Source organism: Diorhabda carinulata, chromosome X (assembly GCF_026250575.1).
Source record: "Diorhabda carinulata isolate Delta chromosome X, icDioCari1.1, whole genome shotgun sequence".
Taxonomy (NCBI): Eukaryota; Metazoa; Arthropoda; class Insecta; order Coleoptera; family Chrysomelidae; genus Diorhabda; species Diorhabda carinulata.
Window position 1 is genome coordinate 23,468,656 of NC_079472.1, and position 20,932 is coordinate 23,489,587.

The following is a 20,932-nucleotide window of genomic DNA, read 5'->3' on the forward strand; positions in this document are numbered from 1 at the left end:
CAATTTAATAAAAGGATGAGAAATATTTTGTAAAAATCGATAAAAATGTGGGCGTTTACTTCCCTCCATGTCATTTGTGTTCAAAAATATTACTTAATGTATAATGGATCCTGTCTGAGACAAAAATAGAAAAAAAATTAATGTTTACGATAAAACTTTGATACTAAATGGATGGTTCATCCTGAATTGGTTTTGCAACGGTCACGAAGAATATTACTCTGCCTCATTTATGGATATAGTATGAGTGTTTAACATACTGAAGTACAGGTAGCTCACCTTTTATCTATAGTCAGCATAGCATACCTGCTTTAATAGTTGTTGTGTCCAAAAATATTACTCAATGTATATTACTTCGGAGTTTCTTTTTTCTCACATGGTGTCTGATTACATAAGCAGATTGTATATATAACCACTTGGACAGTTTATTTATTGATTAGAATGATGTTTTAATCATAAAGATTATTAAATTGGTAAATTGTCGCTCAATATTGTAAAAATAAAAATTATTTTATTTATTGTTGTCATTTTTTTTTCTCTACCTGGATCCTATATCATTATATTATTTTATGACTCTAAATAAAGTCGAGATAATAATTGCAACACAAAAATGAAATCAACACATTACTATAGTAAAAGAAAATAAGTTATTAGATAGCACATATATTCCTCAGAATATATGTTTTCGACGGTCCCTCTAAAATTTTTCTCTGAAAGTGTCCAAACTACAAAAGTATTCGTGATTTTATATCTCCAATGACTCTGGATATGCCAGCTTTTTCATCAGATCTAATTTCTCCATAAATCATTTTTCGTGATCGTGTTTTTGAACCTTCTGATCCTCTCCTGATCATATTTAGTGAGTAATGAACACACTGCTTACTACCACTACACTAACACTAATAGATAGATACTATTTGATGCGCGAAATATGTAATTGATAAAGGAGAAGTCCTTTTTTAAAAAATATATTTAATGAGTCAAACTACAAATTAACTCTATGTTTGTTCGGTACAATTGCGTTACAGTTACAGCATAGACTGACTTTTATAACATAAAAACATTTTCGGTGTCTTCATTACTATTGTAGGTATCAGGTTCTTGAGAGACTTTTTTCAATTTAATTGTTCTAAAACTAGTATATACAATAAATATTAATTAAAACATATAAACTATAGTTCTTGTAACGATAGGGTTGTCAACGGTAGCTGTTTCTAAATTTAGCTGGTTCTTAATTATTCTGGATCTGAGTCTGTTAAGTTCGTTCAAATCCAATCTCCAGAGATAAATCTGTTCAAATCATTGGAATTGACATCAATATCTGGAATGCAATCAATGTATTCCCATTTGAATTGCCCCGCACAGTTTTCTGATTCTAATAATTGATTATTACTATCTATGTATGTAATTTAAGAATATGTACTTTTTTTGATTTATGTTTGTAATTTTATTTAAATTTGGAATTTGAAATGATAGGAAGTGAACCAACCTTAAATTTACTAAAATCAGTTTAAATTTCTTTTATAAGATTGTCTGAACTCATATATTGTACTTACAAAATAAATAGTGCTACTTTGATCATGCTATACTATCATATGCTTCCTGAACTACAATGTAGTACAGGTCTTCAAAAGACTGTCGATCGATTCCAAAAACATTGATTTTCCATTGTACACGGGCATATTTTTTTTATAACGAATGGACGTGATGTCATAATTCACGTATGTATAATCAAACTAAACTGAGTTTACCTTTGGTCTCTGAAGATGATAATGGTTGTCGAAACATTAGTTGTTGGTATAGTGGTGGTATGAATATCAATAGTTCCAGAAATATCAGCTGTGATATTGTAGGCAACTTTTCATTTCCCTGTATTGTTAATCCACAACTCCGAGCCATTCCATAATTATCAAATTAAACAAGAGTTTAAAAAAAATATTTATTTTGTTTTATCATAACTAATACAGATCTAGTTCAACATTGGATTGAACTGGTTCTAAAGTATACATGAAATTAAGATATTTTTTTATTACAATGGTAAATAAAAGTGAAAAAGAATTTTTAAAAGACAGAACATCAAGACTTTCAATTTTTTGTTTACCATAAAACATACCAAGATTTATTGGTGAATATGTGGTAGAATAAGGCTTTATTTCGAACAAAGATCATTTTCAAGGAGTGATAGTTTACATGTATAAATCTATTGAATAAATCAAATCGTCAATACTTATACTTTGATTTAACAAAATAAGAAAAGTCATACAAAAATTGTAATTTTTGAACTCTAGGACTACCTTTAAATTGCGTACAGTTCAAAAAATATGAAACTATGTAATAACTAAAGGTCTTTTAAAAAATACCGATGAATAACTGTCCCCCATAAACTAATGTCAGCATTATATATAATTCTAAACCTGTGTGAGTCTAAATTTCGGATACTCAAATAATTCTGTGTATAACATGGTAGATTGGTTCCACGTTGTAGGAGTATTCCCATATAAAGCGTTCTTACAACCCCTAGTATAATTTTACTCTAAAATCTGGCATTCTTTGTATGTGACCAAGCCATTCTATTCGTTTGGATCTCATTATTTTGTTTAGTAATGCTTCCCCAAATAAATTTTATTATTTATATGTTGTCTTCTTTTTTACCTCCTAGTATCCTTCTGAGTATTTTTCTTTCCCATATATCCCACATTTCTTCCTCTGCTTTATTAAGAATCTACGATTCGCCTCAGTAGCTCACTGTTGCTCTTATTATTTTGTATAGATATAGCTTCGCCTTCCTGGAGATTATTTAGCATTTTATGTGCTCCCAACTGTTCACTCTCCCTCGTCATCGTCGTCCTTGATATTCACCACAAGATATACATGACTTTGAACTTATTCTAAGCTCATTGCCTTTCTTTCGTTCAATTCTATTGACAAACTTCCCATTGCTCTTTTCCTTTCTGGTGTTGTAATGATCATGACCTTCGACTTATCTTCGTTAACTTGAAAATTCACTGTCTGCCTTTTCTATGAAGGATCTGAAAATTTCCTTCGTCAAATAATTTTATTTAATTAACAACACAAATTACACACTTGCAAAATTAATTATGAACTGTATAAATCATTATAAGTTTCACAGTATAAACAAGAATATAATGTTGAACATTTCCGCGTTATATGGGAGTATTCCCTTGTTATAAGGGGGATTACTGTACTACATAGTTATTGTCAACAACAAGGTTTCCACAATGCAACCAAACCGTTTGAATAGTGCAGCTGTTAGTTGAAAGAAAGAATGTTTATAATGCTTACCTAAATATTGGCGTATATCTGATTAATCATTCATATTACTCATAGTGAATAATAGGAAATAAAATGAATAGTACTAAAATCGATGAGGTAGTCATGATACACGAATTATTGCATTTAAAAAAACTTTAGATTTCCTGTAATTGTAGTCTTGTGTTTTAAATACGATTCTGATGCTATTAAATCTAAACATATTAAAAATACATGTATAATGACTGAGATTTTAATAAATAACATAAATGTATATTACACAAAAATAAATACAAATAAAATAACATTGAAATGAAAATTATTACAGATGTATTCATCTATTCAGTTTTAAAAATTATGTTCTTGGATGTCTTTTTGTATAGGTTATAGGTATATCAAGTGAAATAGAACTAAAATTGCGACTGATAAAAATGTCTAGAACGAATTTAACATTTATCAATTAGATTAATCTATTTTATATTAATTAGAGATACCCAAATACGAATTTGTACTTTAATAAAAGATTTTGTAAATATTCTATTTAATAAAACGAGTATTGAATTGTTGCCTCAAATAATATAAACATTAAATCATATTAGTTAGAGAAGAGTTCAAAAGGAAATAAACGAATAGGAGGAACATAATAATTGTTTCTAAACGGAAGCGACATTTAAATACACCATAAATTACCTTAAACCCAAATCACTGATCAATAAAGAATTGAGAATTTTATTTTTGCTTCAAAATATAGAAAGTAGACTACGTAAGTAATTTATGGTAGTTCCAAAAGGGGGCCTTAATGTCATGATTTGAATGAAAATAAAAACAAAATGGAGATCATCAGCCAATGATAGTAGTGATGGTTTGCGGTTAAAAGGTGGACATCCCAATGGAGTTTACATAAAATTTTCATAATTTGAAATACATTTCAATTTAATGACAATACAATCGTTTTATTTTACCTTGCCTATCCCTAATTTGGAACGGAATATTTGATCAGTAAATGACAACAAAGCTTCCATCTTAATTAATTTAATTTTTCATATTTCCCGAAAGTAACATAGAAATTGATTAATACTGATTAGAATATCATTCCACTTTGTTGTTGATACATTTTGACAGGAAAACCAGTCGTTTAAAATATCATGAAGATGAGAAAATTGGCTGATACTTTTCTACAAGATATTTTCTATTAAACTAAAATTTTAATATTAGTATAGGAGTTATGTTGATACTAACTATAGGTGGTTCCATTAACATCAAAACGCTTCTAATTAGATGATTATATGAGTCTTTTCAATGGCACCGACTAATATTCTGAGATAACTGCTCACCATAGTATTTGCATCGTCTGCATTATAAGTTCTTATATGTTCTCATAATACATAATTTTACTCTAAATCTGTCCCAGCATTAATCTGTGCCACTTAAATTATTTTCTTAAAAAAATTAGAAATACAAAAAATTTTGTTTATGTTTTACAATTGCTTAGAAAGTATTTACCTTTTATTTATGATGGTTAGAGTAAGTCCAGAGAATCATTTCAAAAGGCTTACCTGACAAGTATTTCTATAATTACCATTGTAATGGTGTCAGTGAAAAGACCTACAACAACTCCAAAATCCTATGAAATATTGAAAATGGATTATTTAATTCAAAAATAAGTATGCCATTATTGTTCAATGACTAATGGTAATGTCCCATATAGTGTGTATCAACTAAAATCCCATTTCGGTGACATATTCTAAATTTATTAGCAATAAAAGCTAAATATTCGATGGGTCATTTAATTAATAGAATGTGAACACGAAGTTTTTAGAAAAACTTTGAGAAGTAAATGACTCACCAGATATAACTAGATATTTCCTTTGGCACAAGTAATAATTAACGATTCTTAATTAATGAGTAAATAATGTAACGGTCTAATAATAACACAAATTCGGTTTCTGGCAAACTTTTTATGTGAAGAATATATTTTAGATATGAGCAAAAGAGAGAATAGTATCACAGTTTTCATACCATCTATGGTAACTTACTCTTTTATACAGCAAATCTCAGTATTTTTTGATATTTTTAAAAAACAAATTATGCTTTCAATTGATACCATTCAGTCAATCAAGACTGTGAGAAAGAGATTTATAAAAAATTGTTGTCCTTAAATCTATCAGGACACAACTTCTAGTTTTGTTGAACCAAAAAGTTATTCATACAAGTAGAAAGCGAAGTTTTGCTTGAAATTTCTTAGTTTATTGATATGTTGTTTACGTTTTCATCGAAAATAGATTTGAATCAAAATAACAGAGAATGAAACATTACACATTTAATTGTAGAATTTTTCGGGAAAACAATCGCACCTTATTTGAGTGCAAGTATTTCAGGAATATTAGACATGGAAGGTTACCATATGGAGACAACCTTAAATTATTTTTGGTACAACATCAAAGAAGATAATCTGTTGGCACTTGGCACTAGATAATTGATGGAAAGTAGGGCAAACTTCTTAAAACATTACCTATTAGTCCGAACATCTAGTTGAATATAGATTATCAACTTGAAAGGAGATATGGTGAGAAATTTAGAAAAAAGAAGTGACTAATTTTTTCAAAATCCTATGGATAAAATATAAAAGCCTTATAGAAATATTAGAGCTTATTGATGACATGGAAAAAAATTTAAAATTAAGAAATAAATATGAATACATTGTAAACAAAAAAAATAATGATAATACCGATGATCAAACTAATTTAGCTTGGGTTAATATTTGTAATTTCTTCTTAATAACTTGACTATAACAAATCAAACACTCATAAAAGATTTTTTATGATTATTTATGCTTACTATATAATACAATATTTTAAAATATATTGCCAAAACCGAATTTATGGCATGACTAGTGACATGTAAATTCCAAACTGCTTTTTTGCTGCAGTTTTATTTCAACTAGGAGTCGAGAATAGCTGAAGCTGCTAATTCAACATTCCAATTAGTGTGCTGTAGAGCTGTTTCACATCGAAAACTGTCTGCTAGTCCTAACCTATTAAATACAATCAAATTAATTATGTTATTTAATGCTAATTGTTAATAGAGTTGGCACAACTGCAATGCGAACATTAATTAGTGTAATTTCGAAAATTTCACAATAATTAACGTTGCAGAATAAGAAAATAAAAAGTTAAAATTGAATAAAAGCGAACGTAAGGCTTACGTAAAATGCGCTTGCCTCTACAACAGGAAATGTTACATTTATTACTTGTAGATATAATGTGTCACGTTTGTTTAAAATACCTCCTCTAACTAGTCTAGCATCTCCATCTTTATAAACAATGAGCAGCTGTTAAGACAAACGTTTCATTGATGTGTGAGCCACCACAATCCCAACTAATGTCTCCAGTTCCATAAGCAATTTGGATCAATTTGGAAATTCAGCCTTGGTAACCACCAACAATTAGTTTTTGTTTTTGGAACAGACATTCGAGAACCTTTGTAGTCACTGATAAAGTTGGATTTAATATTTTTTCGTACGCATACTGTGAGTATGCTTGACACATTTTTTAGCTTTATTTCGAACTTTAGTACCTCTACTATATATTTTTGTTGTGGTGGTAGTAGTTGTTGATTATATGCTAGCAACACAACCAGCTATAATGTCCAACAACCAACCTTCGTAATCGCAAATATCTGTTGGATAAATTCTTTTCATAATATTTTCTCTAGCAGTTTGACAAACCATATTGTCCTCTCATCTCGAGGTAAACACATAGAATCAAAACTATGATTATATATTTATATGATCTGATCGTTATTGAGGTTAAATAAAATATACAAATATATTGTAATTAATTTAGACAACAAAAATACATACTTAACCAATTTATTTATCTTTAACGTCTTTACTGCAAAAGCAACATCCCAACCACTGGCTTGTAACACTGACAGACACTCATCTATATCTACATCTGGTATACAATCCCGTACTTGACTTATTTTATTGCTCCTATACTCTGGAGTCATCAGTCGTTCTGCATCAGCTGACAACTGTAAAATAGTAAGATTAGTAATGTTATTCTATAAAGAGTTTACTGTTTTTTTGGTTCATGTTGTAAAAATTTTAATAACTAGCTGGTTATGTCAAATATATATGTTATAGTTTTCCCTAGTTAAAACTAGTTAAATTAATGCCTTTATTAAAATTAGAAATACTCAGTAAAACTAGTATTTACCACTGATATATTTGATTTTCAATTAAAACTAGTTGTCATATCGAGCTGTAGTTAAAACTAGCACTAGAAAAAATTATTTTGGGATTGAAAACAAGATAAAGTTTTAAATATATTATTGAAAATATCTAAGACACTGAGAACCAAATAATAATCTAGCACTAAAGGAGAATCCACTTCTTCATCGATAAGATCGACTTGACAACGACTGTTCATTTCAGAGTGTATTATGGGTTTTGAAACAAGTTTTTTTTTATTCATATTCTTTTTAGGCTGATAATTTTTGTACATAGAGAGAAAAATATTTATCATTTCTAAGGTTATGTTTGCATATTTTAGAGAAGTTTCATTTTTCAATCTATCTCGACCACCATGTCCGATGACCACATGAGCTGCTTCATTAATGTCAAAAATTTTATCCACATACATGTAGTACTTTATCGGCTCGGCTACTCTTTAGTCACTAATTTTCGTATTCCACAAATATTAATTACCTTAAATCGCTTCAGCCTCCTGTACTGTTTTCGAAATTTTTGAACAACTAATTGTGCTTCTTCAATCGCTAATAACTTGTTTAAAAACTCCTCTTTCCATCGCGACCTCTCATTTAAGTTTATCATGACAATTGCGCTTGCTCGAAGGAATTCTATAAGTACTTATCGGAATAAAAACAAAGCGGGATAGAACGAAGCAAGCGCACAGCACGCGGTCGACGCTATTCCCCCGCACTTGTTTAATCAGGTTAGGTCTTGTGACCAATCGAAATAAAGTACGATGATCAGGTTATACAGTTTCAACTGACTCGCTTCTGAGTAACGCGTTTTATCTAGTAAGAACTAGTTTTAACTGATATTCGATTTGAGCATTACTTAATTCTAGTATTAAGGCATACAAAACTAGTTCTAAATAGCAATAAAGTGTTTCACTCTAAAATCTAGTTTTAACTGTAACATTTACATAGTATTTAAATTTAGGTATGTATGTATATAAGGGTATTATGTACACCGCAACCCAAAGGATCTATTGTGTCCACTTTGCTTGCTGTTATATTGGGAACCCAGTATTTATAGCTGAGATAGGGAGAGAACAATCTGCATGCTTTATTATCTATTAGCGTCTTCATGTGTCCATTGAGGCGACAGAGCCCCGACAGGACTTCTGTTAGTACTAGTAGGTTGTTGTTACTAAGACTATTCATCAGATCTTCTCTAGTTATAGTTTCCCAGGATAATCTTTGCCTGTCTCACCTCTTGTAGATTTAATTTAGGAAAGACGACTATCGAAAATATATTAAAGTTCCCAGATTTAGAGCAGAATTTACGAATTTTATAATGACAAAGTCAAAAAGTAAGTTTATACAGAAATATCGATACTTTAACAAATTTTTACATCGACTATAAATGTAAATGACAATAACAAGACAGCCAAATCTAAATAAATATAGTTTTCCACCATGAACTAAAATAGGGTTGAATTTCTGTAGAAATATTAGAGAAAATATTGAATTGTACTAATATTTAGAAAAAATGGGTATTAATTCAACTTCTAAAAGAATGTTTCCATTGTGTAAAAAGTCTAATGATTTGTACATAATAAAAATCTATCCTTTTAAGACTTCTATATATTAGTAAAAAGGCAAATAGCAATATGTGTATAATACTATTATTACACATTTTTTAATTTTTATATTTTTTGTTACCACTTTTACTAATATTTCATTTACCTTAGATATCCATTTTTTACTGTTTGAATCTTTTCAAACATTGTCTGTACAGTTTCATTTCTATATTCATAATAATATATCCAAAAACATTCATTGTTCATAGTTAATTGTGGGCGGCACATATACCTTCAGATAGGCCCGTCGTGCCCCACTTGACGTTACCAAAGGCCCATGTCCTTTGAGAAGCCGATCGGGCGCTTTGGCTTGAACCCTTTAATATATTAGGCAAGTTGTGAGGCTTGCTCAAGTGTTAAAACCGCGTTCATATGAGTCCAGGGTACTCGAGATGACGTGGTCTGAGATTTCGTTCTCCTCCATGCACCAACGGCACTCCGGATCGTCCGTGATGCCCATGGTGTGGAAATGACGTCTTAGATCGCAATGTCCAGTCACTAGTCGGATTTCGCGCCTATTTAGTTAGAGCATTTGTTTGGTGTGAGACGTACGTACGTACGTGTGCCCTCGCTTATCTCATGCTAGATATCTCTATCCATCTCTGCCGAGCCCTTCTTGCGAGTAGACCGTTATAAGACGCGATAGCAACACTTTTAGCTACACCAAGGATGAGTTCTGGGCCCATCGGTGAGTTCACCGATCCCAGTCTGGCGAATGAGTCCGCCCAGTCGTTGGCTCATCCAAAAACATTACCAAAGTAAAAAATACTGGAAATCCTGCAAATAGATGATTCAATAAACAGATGCAGGATAAATCATATAAACTATCAATCAAGTCAGTACCTAAATATAAATAATAAAAAAATGTTATACTAAAATTTTCATATACTTTGTCACTATTATATAGGGTGAGTCGGGAGGAGCGCACCAAACTCTAGGAGTGTATTATACACATGAAAATAATGTAAAAAAACTCATATGTTTTTATCCGATTTTCATTTGTTTTCAAGTTATAGCATATTAACAAATAAACAAATTATCACAAAAAATTTTCTTAATCATAGCGTTCTTTCAATAAATGTTCAAAAACACCTCCAATACTCCATAACTTGAAAACAAATGAAAATCGGGTAAGAGCATATGAATTTTTTTACATTACTTTCACTCCTAGAATTTGGTGCGCTCCTCCCGACTCACCCTGTATATAAATATTACCTGTCCTTGCTGAATCTTCCTCTGGATCTGTTGCATACTCAGAGGTTGTAGAGCACCAGGTTTTGTTGGAGCTGGTCTATGAGGTTTCAAGATATCATCATTTTCAGCATCATTATACACATTCTCAGGTATTTCATGATACAAACTCTCTTGTGGTACTTCACTGTATTGTCTACCTATTTCACTGTGCTGCCTGCCAACTTCACTGTACTGTCTACTACAAATACTACTTGCTACAGTGCTATAACCATACCTCGATGATTGGCTGTTGTATTCATTGCTTGCTGAATATGGATCATTGATATTAGCCAGTGATTTGTAACTATTTGTATTGTTGTAGATAGTATTACTATTAGAAAGGAGTGATGGAGTAAAGTTGTTATAGATTGTCTGAACTGGTGGGTTATAGATATTCTGAACTGAACCTAAAACAATGTTCATAGAACATTTACAAAAAAAATACATTGTGATGTAATTTCCTCTGAATTTTTCAAATTTAAAACATTGATTCTTAATATTGGTCAAATGGAACAAAAACAATTTCACCTACCATGGAATTCTGGAAACTTACTGGGTTAATAATGATGATTAACAATTTAATCTTTCCATTATCAGACAGTTTTCAAATACATGTATTAAAATGTATGGTTGTGACGAGTCTCTAATTAGCATCAGATGTCTATTTGGGGCGAACAAAAGGTAAGTTACACCTATCTATACAAAATAAATTATTCTCAAACAATTACTTGATTGATATAAATTTCAATCTCTTAGAGATAATTTTAGTAGATCAAATTCGTCAAACTACTAGATATTGAATTAAAAAAGGAGGCAATAATGAATTTGTTTTTGTATTTAAAACAATTAGATTCTAAGAAATTTTACCCAAACAAGATAAAACTGTCATTTCATGCCCAATATAATAAAAAAATAAGAAGCAGAGCTTTGAATATTTTTCTTTTAGACTCATTCAAGTAATATAAGTCAATTATAGGAATTGCCACACAAGATAAAACTGTCATTTCATGTCCTATAATAAAAAAATAAGAAGCAGAGCTTTGATTATTTTTTCTTTTACACTCATTCAACTAAAATAAGTCAATTATAGGAATTGCCAATTTGACTCATCAAACATGTCAGTATAACAATTAGTGGTACTTTAAAATCATAATTGAGCTGTATGAAATATTTTAATCATAACATAAGATAAATTGGTGTGGTTTCATTTGAACTAATCAATACCCTAACATTTATAAAAAACACATACCTGCTACATCAGGAGTTAAGTCATAATAACTATTTCCAGGAACAATGGAATTAGTCGAAGAATACACAGGATCATATCTTCGGATCGCACTGTATGGATCAAATTCTGCATTGACTGTGATATTTTCTTTTTTCTTTTGTGCATCTACGTTTTTATTATTCTGTTTTAAATTACCGTTACACGTGGATTCAAACCATATTTTGTTAATAATGGAAGTTGTGTCGTTTTTCTGGAAGTTGTCGAGTGTTTTGGCATAGAAATCTCCCAAGTTAGAATACGTTTCTATAAAAAAAATAAAAATTGAAGATACCAACGGGTGATCTAAGATCTGAAACGTCTCTACTTACGGTTTTGTACTTTCGGAAAAGCGCCAGCAATTTCATTGCTCTTTTTTTCCATTCTATCTGGCACTGGTGGATCTAATACAGGAACTTCATTTTCTTTTTCTAAAAGACATTTTTCTAATTCAGCTATAAATTTCTTTGGGTCGTCTTTTTGGTCCGGAGAAAGTTTTAGTAAAGAAATACCATTTGCTAAATTATCTTCAGGCTTGTTAATGAATGTACCCAAGTTTTTCTGAATAGTAGAAACTTGTTTTGATACATTTGGATCCCTTTCTAAAATAGATGTTTGTTTATTTCTAAATTTTGATACAGATATAGATATACTCACCAGTTTTGAAAAAATTCAAACTTCTGTTTGATATATCTCCCTGAACATAACTTTTGTTATGATTACGATTTCTAATAGGACTAGACTCGAAGAGATTCTGAACTACTTTGCTATTAGAAGTTGAGCTTTGGCTAAAATTTTTACTTGGACTTGTCTCAAACAAATTTTGAGTTACTTTATTGATAAATGTACTTGTAGGCGTTGATGACACTGGAGAGAGAGCTTTTTGGACTGATTGAAATACTGTGGAAGTGTCAAAAGGGTCAGTTATAGTATAGGTATTTGATTGAACAGAGGTAAAAGCAGATGTGTTATAGTAAGATGGCGGAGAGTTGTATGGAGGTGGACACAAATCTTGACTTTGAGTTTCAGTTGACCACACTTCGTTATCTATAAAATAATAAACATCAAGTGATTATTTTTTCAATATTTATATAATTTCGATTATTTAATCTCACCTTCTTGAGGTACGTCTATGGGTTCATCTAAGAGTGATACAGCTCTAGATTCCGGTCTACTATTAATTGTGTCTTTCACTCTTAATACAGGTCTGTCTTCTGGAGAAATATCAACAAGTACTCCTTCCCTGCTAGTGTCTATTTTTGGATCTGGTGGTCTTTGTGGTTTAAGCTTAAAACTATCCTGATTTGTTAATCGCTTATAATTAAATTGTTTTTCTGAAGGTTTACGCAGAGAGCCATTAACTGAAAAAGTTATTATATTTACTGCACAAAATAATTGATAAGGACTGTTATCTACCAAAATGTTATATTTTCATTTAGATAATCTTGAAGAGCTTCCAATGGGTATAATAACTTATATTTCCCAATGTAAATTACATGTTGCATCAAGTTGTTAATTGCATTTAGTTAGTGCCCTAATGGCGGTTATTATAGCAAAATTCGCTGTAAAACTTTGCTGATAATCTGTAGCATGGGTAATTAGAAAATTGAGTATACACTTCCTGGCTAAGAACTAAACGATTCAATTTGATATGGAAAATAAATGGTTATACTTTTTATTGAAAGTTATATATTTCATATACTTACTACTTTTTGTTGCTTTTTTCCGATCCGTTAGCTCCGGTAATGGTTTCGATTCCCTTTGTAAGCCCATTACATCTGGAGGATCCATGGGATTATTCAGATACATTTCATCAATGTAAGAAGGGCTACCCCAGGATTCACCAAAGGCTGAACCGTGACCAGTATGGATGAAGGAATGTTGAAGTGGTTTGCTGAGAATTCATTTTATTTAAACATTATATTTGAAACAAACCAACATAAATTAAGTTTCTCTTGAAAATGCCATTGAATTTTCTACACATCATGAAATATCTTATTTGTGTTTAATGTTACTGAGGGATTATAAATCCAAAAATGTAGTTGAATATTCAAGCAGAATGGCGCTAATATCAGGCACGATATAATATAAACATAGCAATATACTCCTTATTTGACAATGTTGAGTCTTCATAATAAAAGAAAATTTATCAAAGAAGGCCATTTTCAAATGTTTATTACATCTAGAAGAGCTTTTATGAAGACAAAATTTTTAGAAACATGAAAGATATATTGAGTTATTAATGAATGGTGATTATGTTGTTTCTTTACAATTTTCCAGTTCTATTAATTTTAAATGATTTTTTTGTACAAACCATTTTTTATACTAAAAAATGAAGGTGGAACAAATTTGATATGTAATGATTGAATTTCAAGTTTCAAAAGTAATACACAATTTATCCAATAGATTCTAACTTATACACTCTTGTATCTGCTTCTCTAGCTTTTGTTCATCTAGCACTGTATATATGTCTCTTTTAGATTATGCTTGATGCGCTCTTTTAGTCCACATATTTCCCCATATAAGAGTATGTAGTAAATACCTGATATCACCAGATTGCTTGGGCCTCATAGGATCAACTAAACATCTCGGCACCAGTCCGATTTCGAAAGTTTGCTGATGCTGACCTTTCCACCAATAGAGTTCAGCACTTCCATCGATAATAGCAATTTCATCACCTTCTTCGACTTTTAGTTTTCCTGGTTCATCTTGCCTTCCAACTGCTTTCATCACTGGTGTCATATTTTTCCGGAAAAAGTCCTTAAGTGATGCGAAAGTAGGGCGGTCGTGAGGATTCTTTGACCAACATTTGAGTAGAGTTGAATAGATAGCAGGAGGACATGCATCTGGTTGAGGTAGACGTTCGTTTTCTTTTTCTATCTTTCGAAGAATTTCGGAACCTAACAAAAAGAAATAAAATAAAATGTTATTAATATTTCAGCACTAACACAAATAGATTTATATTTTTCAAATAAATTTTTGTTTACCTATCAGACCCATCCAAGGATCTTCCCCGAAAGTAAACATTTCCCAAACTGTTACTCCAAACATCCATGTATCCGAAGCATGGCTAAATTGTCTAAATCTCAATGATTCCGGAGCACACCATGGAAATGGAACTTTTTTGTGCTCTGTCATTACATAACAATCTTCTTCTTGTGGAAGAGCGCGCATTAAACCAAAATCTCCTATTTTAATCTTAAAAATATCATCATGAAATATGGTGCAAACATTTCTATTAGGTATCAATTATTATTAATATAAATTATCAGCATAACAAATCAGTATAAAACAGTTTTCCCCATCCTGATAAATGTATTATAATTAAGAAATAAATGGATGTAATTTATATCCATTCAATTCAAACTTTTAAATATTCTGTTGACTTACTTTATCTACAGTTGAAAGTAACACATTTCTGCAGGCCAAATCCCTGTGTAAAAATCGTTTACTTTCTAGATACGCCATACCATTAGCAACTTGAGTTGAATATTCACACAGCATGGGAAGAGGAGTATGTTGGCACTGCTTTCTAAGGAAATCCAATAGAGATCCCAATGGAGCCAATTCAGTTACCATCATCATAGGCTGAGAAAGCACCACCCCATACAGCCTAAAAAATATATGTTCTAACAGAAGAGTCAGGATACATTTTAATACAAAATAATATGAACGATTCATTATTTTGCGGTACTCATTTTTACAGAATCAAATGAATGATGCATTCGAAATTTCATTTCATTCATTATACATATGACCAAATACATCCAAATATGAATATAACCAAATTGGAAAAAACTAACAATCCAAAATTTCACACCTTCACACATAATTTTTTGTTATTGTTGATATAAATAATCTTGTTTAATAAATGTTTTTTGAAACTTCTTGATAATATTAATGGATAATAAAAAAATTAAAATATTTCATGAGTAAAGTTAACATAAAAGTCACACCTACATACCTTATTAGATTTGCATGACTTAGTACGTGCATTGCTTGAACTTCTTTTATAAAATCCTCAAATACTCCAGGTTGACTTAATGCATCAGCTTTTAAAATTTTCACAGCTACAGGTAGTGCTTTGCCTGTTGGGCTTATCCATTCACCTAAAATTTTTAGAAGTATGGATACTTTGAAATTTTGAGATATTATACAAAATGATCAAAAATAATGTATATTAATATCTAAAGCTGATAATATATCCAAAACTAATGGTTAGGTTATTTTTCAAACTGAATGATAAGGGAAATACAACCCTCTAGAGCAATAAATTCAGAATATTACTTTTTCAAATTTCAGCCAAACAATTTTAATTACATATACTGTTATCAATTCAGTAAAAATTTTTATTTTAAAAAAATTTTTACAATATGGAATGTTTTCGGAAGATAGGGGGATCCTATAGCTTGTTGTGCAAATAAAGTTCATCCCTTTTTTGTTAGTTGGCAACAGATACTTTTAAGCTGTTGAGTGTTGGAATTTTTCTCTATTTTTTAATAGCGCTAATTTATTGATATATTTGTACCAAAATTGAACCTTTATGAAATTTTGATATCTGTGATTTATGTGTTCTAGTTGGATTGATATTTATTATTGATTTGTTGTTCCTTGTGTGAAAACAAAAACTTTGTTAATATGAAATTTTCTATGTCAAATGAATGCACGTTGATGAATCCAAACAGCTTTTCTTTTTCATAATTGAAATTTGGCATTTAATAATCTCAAATTACATTCCCATTTTTTGAATATCATGAATAAACTGTTTCAAGGAAATTTTCTCTATTCTACACTCAAATTATGCTAATTGTAGACTATTATAATATTTATATTTTAATTTACCTTTCCAGAGAAAGTTATGTAAGTTACTTCAATCAATTTAACCTTGTTTTTCCATTTACAATGACAAATGTTTGAATATTTGTCATAAAATGAAGTTGTTCATGTATCATTACATTAGTATTCATCAATAGTAATCATTACAAATATTTATGTTCATAAGTGAAGAATTGTTTTTATGTAGTAATACATTAATTAATATACATACATATATTAATTAACATACATACACTACCAGTCAAAATGTTTTTCCCATTTTATAGTTTGCGTGATACACAACAAATAAAAACAATACAATCGATTTTGATATATATATTTTGAAAAACATATATAGATAACAATGTAGTAATAATAAAGCTACAGTCTGTAATTAAAGCTACAGTCTGTAATATTTACATATTTAAATTTTTGAGTTATCAATGTAACTCCCTTTTGCTTTTAATTTGGGTGCACATTTTTGACATGCTCTGTAAGAATTTCGACAATAATCTTCGTCTATTTGGATCTATTAGTTTTTCAGGATATTCTAAAGATGTGCTTAATTGCCTCACAATTCAATTGGGTTGAAGTTGGGTGACTGTGATGGTCAAATCACTAGTTTCAGTATATTCATCCTTTCCAATTCTTTCAAAAACTCTTTGCACAGCCTTGAAAAAATGCTTGGGGTTGTGGTCATGCTGGAAGATAAATTATCTTCTGATCAGGCGTTGGCCAGAAAGTACTACATCTTCTTTAATTATTTTTCATACCCTTCTTTCTTCAAAATCCCTTCAATTGTTATCAGGTTTCCAATGACTCTTCCTCCAAAACATCCCCAAATAATTACCAAGCCTCTGCAGTCTTTCACATCTGTTCCTCCTTTGACCTGTGTACAAACACTCTCCTCTTAGACCCAAAAATTTCAAACTTTGACTCATCACTCTATAAAACTCTCTCCTCCTAATTTTATTTTGCCATCTAAAAAAAGAGCTTTGTTCACTGCCACCCTTCTAAAAAGGTTAGCTTATTTCAATGTCCTTTTCACTGCAGAAAAGCCTAGACTATGAAGACTTGCGATTAATGCACAAGTATCAACAGATAGTCCCCTGGTTTTACCCATTTTCAAACTTACAAGTCTGAATTTGGGACAACAACAACAATTCATATACAAACTTCACAAAAAGATCTTTTGATCCAAAATGTATAAATCACTGAACGTTCTTGCATCTCGGAGGGTTAACTAAGACTAAACTTATAGGCACTGAGAAATAATTAACAGTTCAAAAATAATAAACAAACATATTTGTTCCAGTCAGTAAAAAATATAAACATGGACTTTTCTAAAATAAACAAATAAGTGTACTGAAATAGATAAAAAAACATTTTTGTATTGTCCAGATATCAGTAATGATAAGCATTAATTTTAATGAGTGGTTAATTAACACAAAAAAAGTTTTAGAGTAATTTTGCAGTTATGAATAAAAAACAATATTTAGTAATAAAAAAATAATTTACATTATAAGATGATTGATTGAGCAAAACAATAATTTACCTCTTCTCACAACTCCAAAGCTACCATCTCCAAGTTTAACTGAGAGTGTAATATGACTTTCTTGAATTAGGCAAGAAGTAAAATCAGTAATTACCATTTCATCATGTTTCTTATTCGTATGATTTTTATTAGAGGCTGGAATAAATTTGTTTATCAAATTTCTCTTTTTTTGTTGAGTACGTTTCTTTTTTACAGCTTCTAATAATCTTCTAGCACCTAAAATCAATTATATTCAATTATCTGCTTAGTTAGTTATAAAACTACAATTGATTTTCAAGAAATAATGAGTAAAAATATAAACTTAGTTATTCTAATTCCATTTCATTATTATTATTATATTTTAATTCAAACTAGTTTACCTGGTTTGCTGAGACCAATATTTTCCAAGTCTTCAGGTGTAGCAAAATCAAAATGTTCCAACCTTGATATTTGTAAATCATCTCTTATTGGTACTAAAAACTGGCTCAATTGAACTTCAGATAAAATATTTCCTAACCAATCAAGTCCTTCTTCGGACATTTTCCACTGAATCTATTAAAATAGTGAATAATTTTGTGATATAAACAAAGTACACATTACAATTTAACTTAATTACATCACATGGGAGTGAAAGTTATTTAAATTCCATATGAAATAATACCTCAATGTTCCAATAAGTGAGAAAACTTTGTTAAGTTTATGTTTTATAAAATATTCATTTTCGACTAAAGTCTAAGTGCTATTGCCCGAGAAACATGATACCCATAGGAAATGCAGATGATTTCAATTGTTTTATTATTTTTCTTCAAGGTGAAGCAATAAAATCACTATTTGGATCTTTTGTGTGTAATAGGTTTTCCTCTTGAAATCAAAAGTAACTTTTCACGTAATGTGACACAAAATTCAGGCTATTAAAGTTTGGATAATAGTAAAAATTAAGTTTTATTTTTCAAGACAAACATAACAAAAATTACTGACATTGACAGTGGCAAAACTAAAAGGTGGAAGCGGCAATTTTTAAAGCCGTGATTTTGTAACTGGTCATATAATTGATGAACCACATTCTAGGTCACATTCAGAAATTTCATTTCACAAAATTTATCTTATCTTTTCAAGATAGAAAGATATGTCTTGGACGTTATATAGAAAACTGTTTCAATAACTGGAAGTTAAGTATAACGTATTTGGTCAAAAGTTTATAATAATGGAAAGCTGTAGATATAAAAATTTTAGTAATAAGGAGTTGAAACTTCTATAAATGTATGCAAGATCAATTTTAGTTCCGTAGCATCAATTTTTGTAAAAAATAAAGCTTTTATTTATTATTGTTCATAAATTTTATAGAAAAGTACCCCTCAAACGTAGTCAACCAGCATTACATCGCAAAAGTTTCGAGGATGATGTCACAAAATTACAACATGCCACATTGTATATTTTTTTCTCAAGGGTAAACATATCTGTATCAGACCACTGTTGTTTTCATTACGTAATCTAACTTTTGATTTATTTTTTATCTATACCATTAGATAAATAATAATAGAATATTGGTCTACAAAGATGGAAACAAGTTATTTCTGATAAATTATAAATAAATCTATATAATAAATGGGTTAAGTAGAAATATTCTCACACATACTTTCAAATGTGTTATTCAAGGGGTGAAATAACTGAAATAAAAAAAAATATTAGCCTGTTTTATAAACCAATCCCACATTCTTAATTTCTTGAAGAAGACAGGAGAAGCTACTATAGTTATAGGAGTATAACTAACAATAATACATCTTTTGATATGCAGTATTTATACTAATGTACATACATAAAATACAAGACATGATTTTCTAATAATGTTTTTGTAAATAAAACTCAACATATTATGGTACATTATAACTCAAATGTTAATGAAGATAAACAAGTAAACAAAAAATTGTGAAATTAGAAGTAAAACAATAATCAGATCAGATCAGTGTAATAATATAAATATCTATACATGTATATATAAATGAATATGACATGCTGTATCTAAGACAAATTATATAACATAAATAAGAACATTGTTGTATAAAATAGATGAACAATGAAAAAGTCATTTAAATAAATCAAAATACACACAAATCTCCAAGGATGGTTAGGATTCAAAGTTAAGTAGTCAACCAGATATTGAAGGTTTGGAAAACCAATTTTTTAATAATTTACCATTCTGTCACCTAATTACTACTGTGTCCAATAAAGGGATAGCACCGTCTAATTCTTGCTCATAGGTAAATACAATTGGAATGACAGGAGTTAAACCTTGATGAAGATCAAATAAAAGATCGAAACTTTAACATTTTAAGAAACTCTTGGACAGTTTTATTTTGGGTCTTCAACCTGCAACACCATTCGAAATTGTTTTGATTTTTCAATTTTGTACTTTCTACAATTTTTCTTACTTTAAACTACTAGCTTCCCGACTATTAACACTTTGAATATTGCACTTCATTTTGAAACTCGTTATAATGAATTATTGACAGTTCTACAGCATGTGTTTTGGTATCCTAGCGTTTTCATGCACCTAATTTTTAAAAAGAATCCAGAGGACGGGCACAGGGGCGTTGCTAGAGGTATCCATACTTCCAAGACCCCACGGTATAAGTCTTCTTTACAGGTCTTTGCCGAGGGCCCCGAATGGTTCCAGTCCTGAGCTATTCTTGTAATAAGTCATTTTTTTTAAGAAGCGTAATCCAAGTAGCGGATTCCACCAGAAGAGCTGATGGATATATGAGACTCCACCATCTTCTTATATCTCCGTCCAACCAGGGACTATTGTAATATTACTTTTGGTTGGTGGGTCTGTCCGTGTATGATGTTCCATTTGTTACGTTTCTATGAGAGCATCATAACAGGCAGTCGTCTACATCTTTTGCCTAAGAATTCTCTCTTCTATATAGGTAGCAACTAGTTGCCAACATTCTACCTTGTGAAGCATCACCTGGACGATATGACAAA

At 30.3% G+C, this 20,932-nt stretch overlaps 1 protein-coding gene across 3 annotated transcripts; it reads right to left on the bottom strand.

Annotated features, from left to right (window-relative positions):
- Window positions 1-1,922: 1,922 nt before the first annotated feature.
- On the bottom strand, window positions 1,923-18,943 carry LOC130901246 (activated Cdc42 kinase Ack). 3 transcript variants are annotated; one of them, XM_057812459.1, is made up of 15 exons: window positions 18,609-18,943; window positions 18,328-18,499; window positions 17,969-18,184; window positions 15,563-15,707; window positions 14,989-15,211; window positions 14,586-14,796; window positions 14,141-14,498; window positions 13,305-13,492; window positions 12,714-12,959; window positions 12,256-12,645; window positions 11,931-12,200; window positions 11,584-11,865; window positions 10,317-10,741; window positions 7,130-7,302; window positions 1,923-6,301 (listed from the first exon to the last, which is right to left on the bottom strand). In XM_057812459.1, the coding sequence occupies exons 2-15, from the start codon at window positions 18,485-18,487 to the stop codon at window positions 6,208-6,210; spliced, it is 3,381 nt and encodes a 1,126-aa protein (XP_057668442.1). In that variant the 5' UTR covers window positions 18,488-18,499; window positions 18,609-18,943; the 3' UTR covers window positions 1,923-6,207. The 3 variants fall into 3 exon arrangements, with proteins under 3 accessions (XP_057668442.1, XP_057668443.1, XP_057668441.1); XM_057812460.1 differs by having other exon boundaries at window positions 10,317-10,600; window positions 18,609-18,937; XM_057812458.1 differs by having other exon boundaries at window positions 18,564-18,913.
- Window positions 18,944-20,932: the final 1,989 nt, after the last annotated feature.

Excerpts from the sequence above, each read along its gene's own strand:
- LOC130901246 (XM_057812459.1), bottom strand. The coding sequence starts at position 18,487 with ATGTCCGAAGAAGGACTTGATTGGTTAGGAAATATTTTATCTGAAGTT. Across the intron at positions 14,499-14,585 it reads TCCTTGGATGGGTCTGATAG|GTTCCGAAATTCTTCGAAAG; the intron begins GTAAACAAAAAT and ends TCTTTTTGTTAG. Across the intron at positions 12,960-13,304 it reads GAAAAAAGCAACAAAAAGTA|TTAATGGCTCTCTGCGTAAA; the intron begins GTAAGTATATGA and ends TAACTTTTTCAG.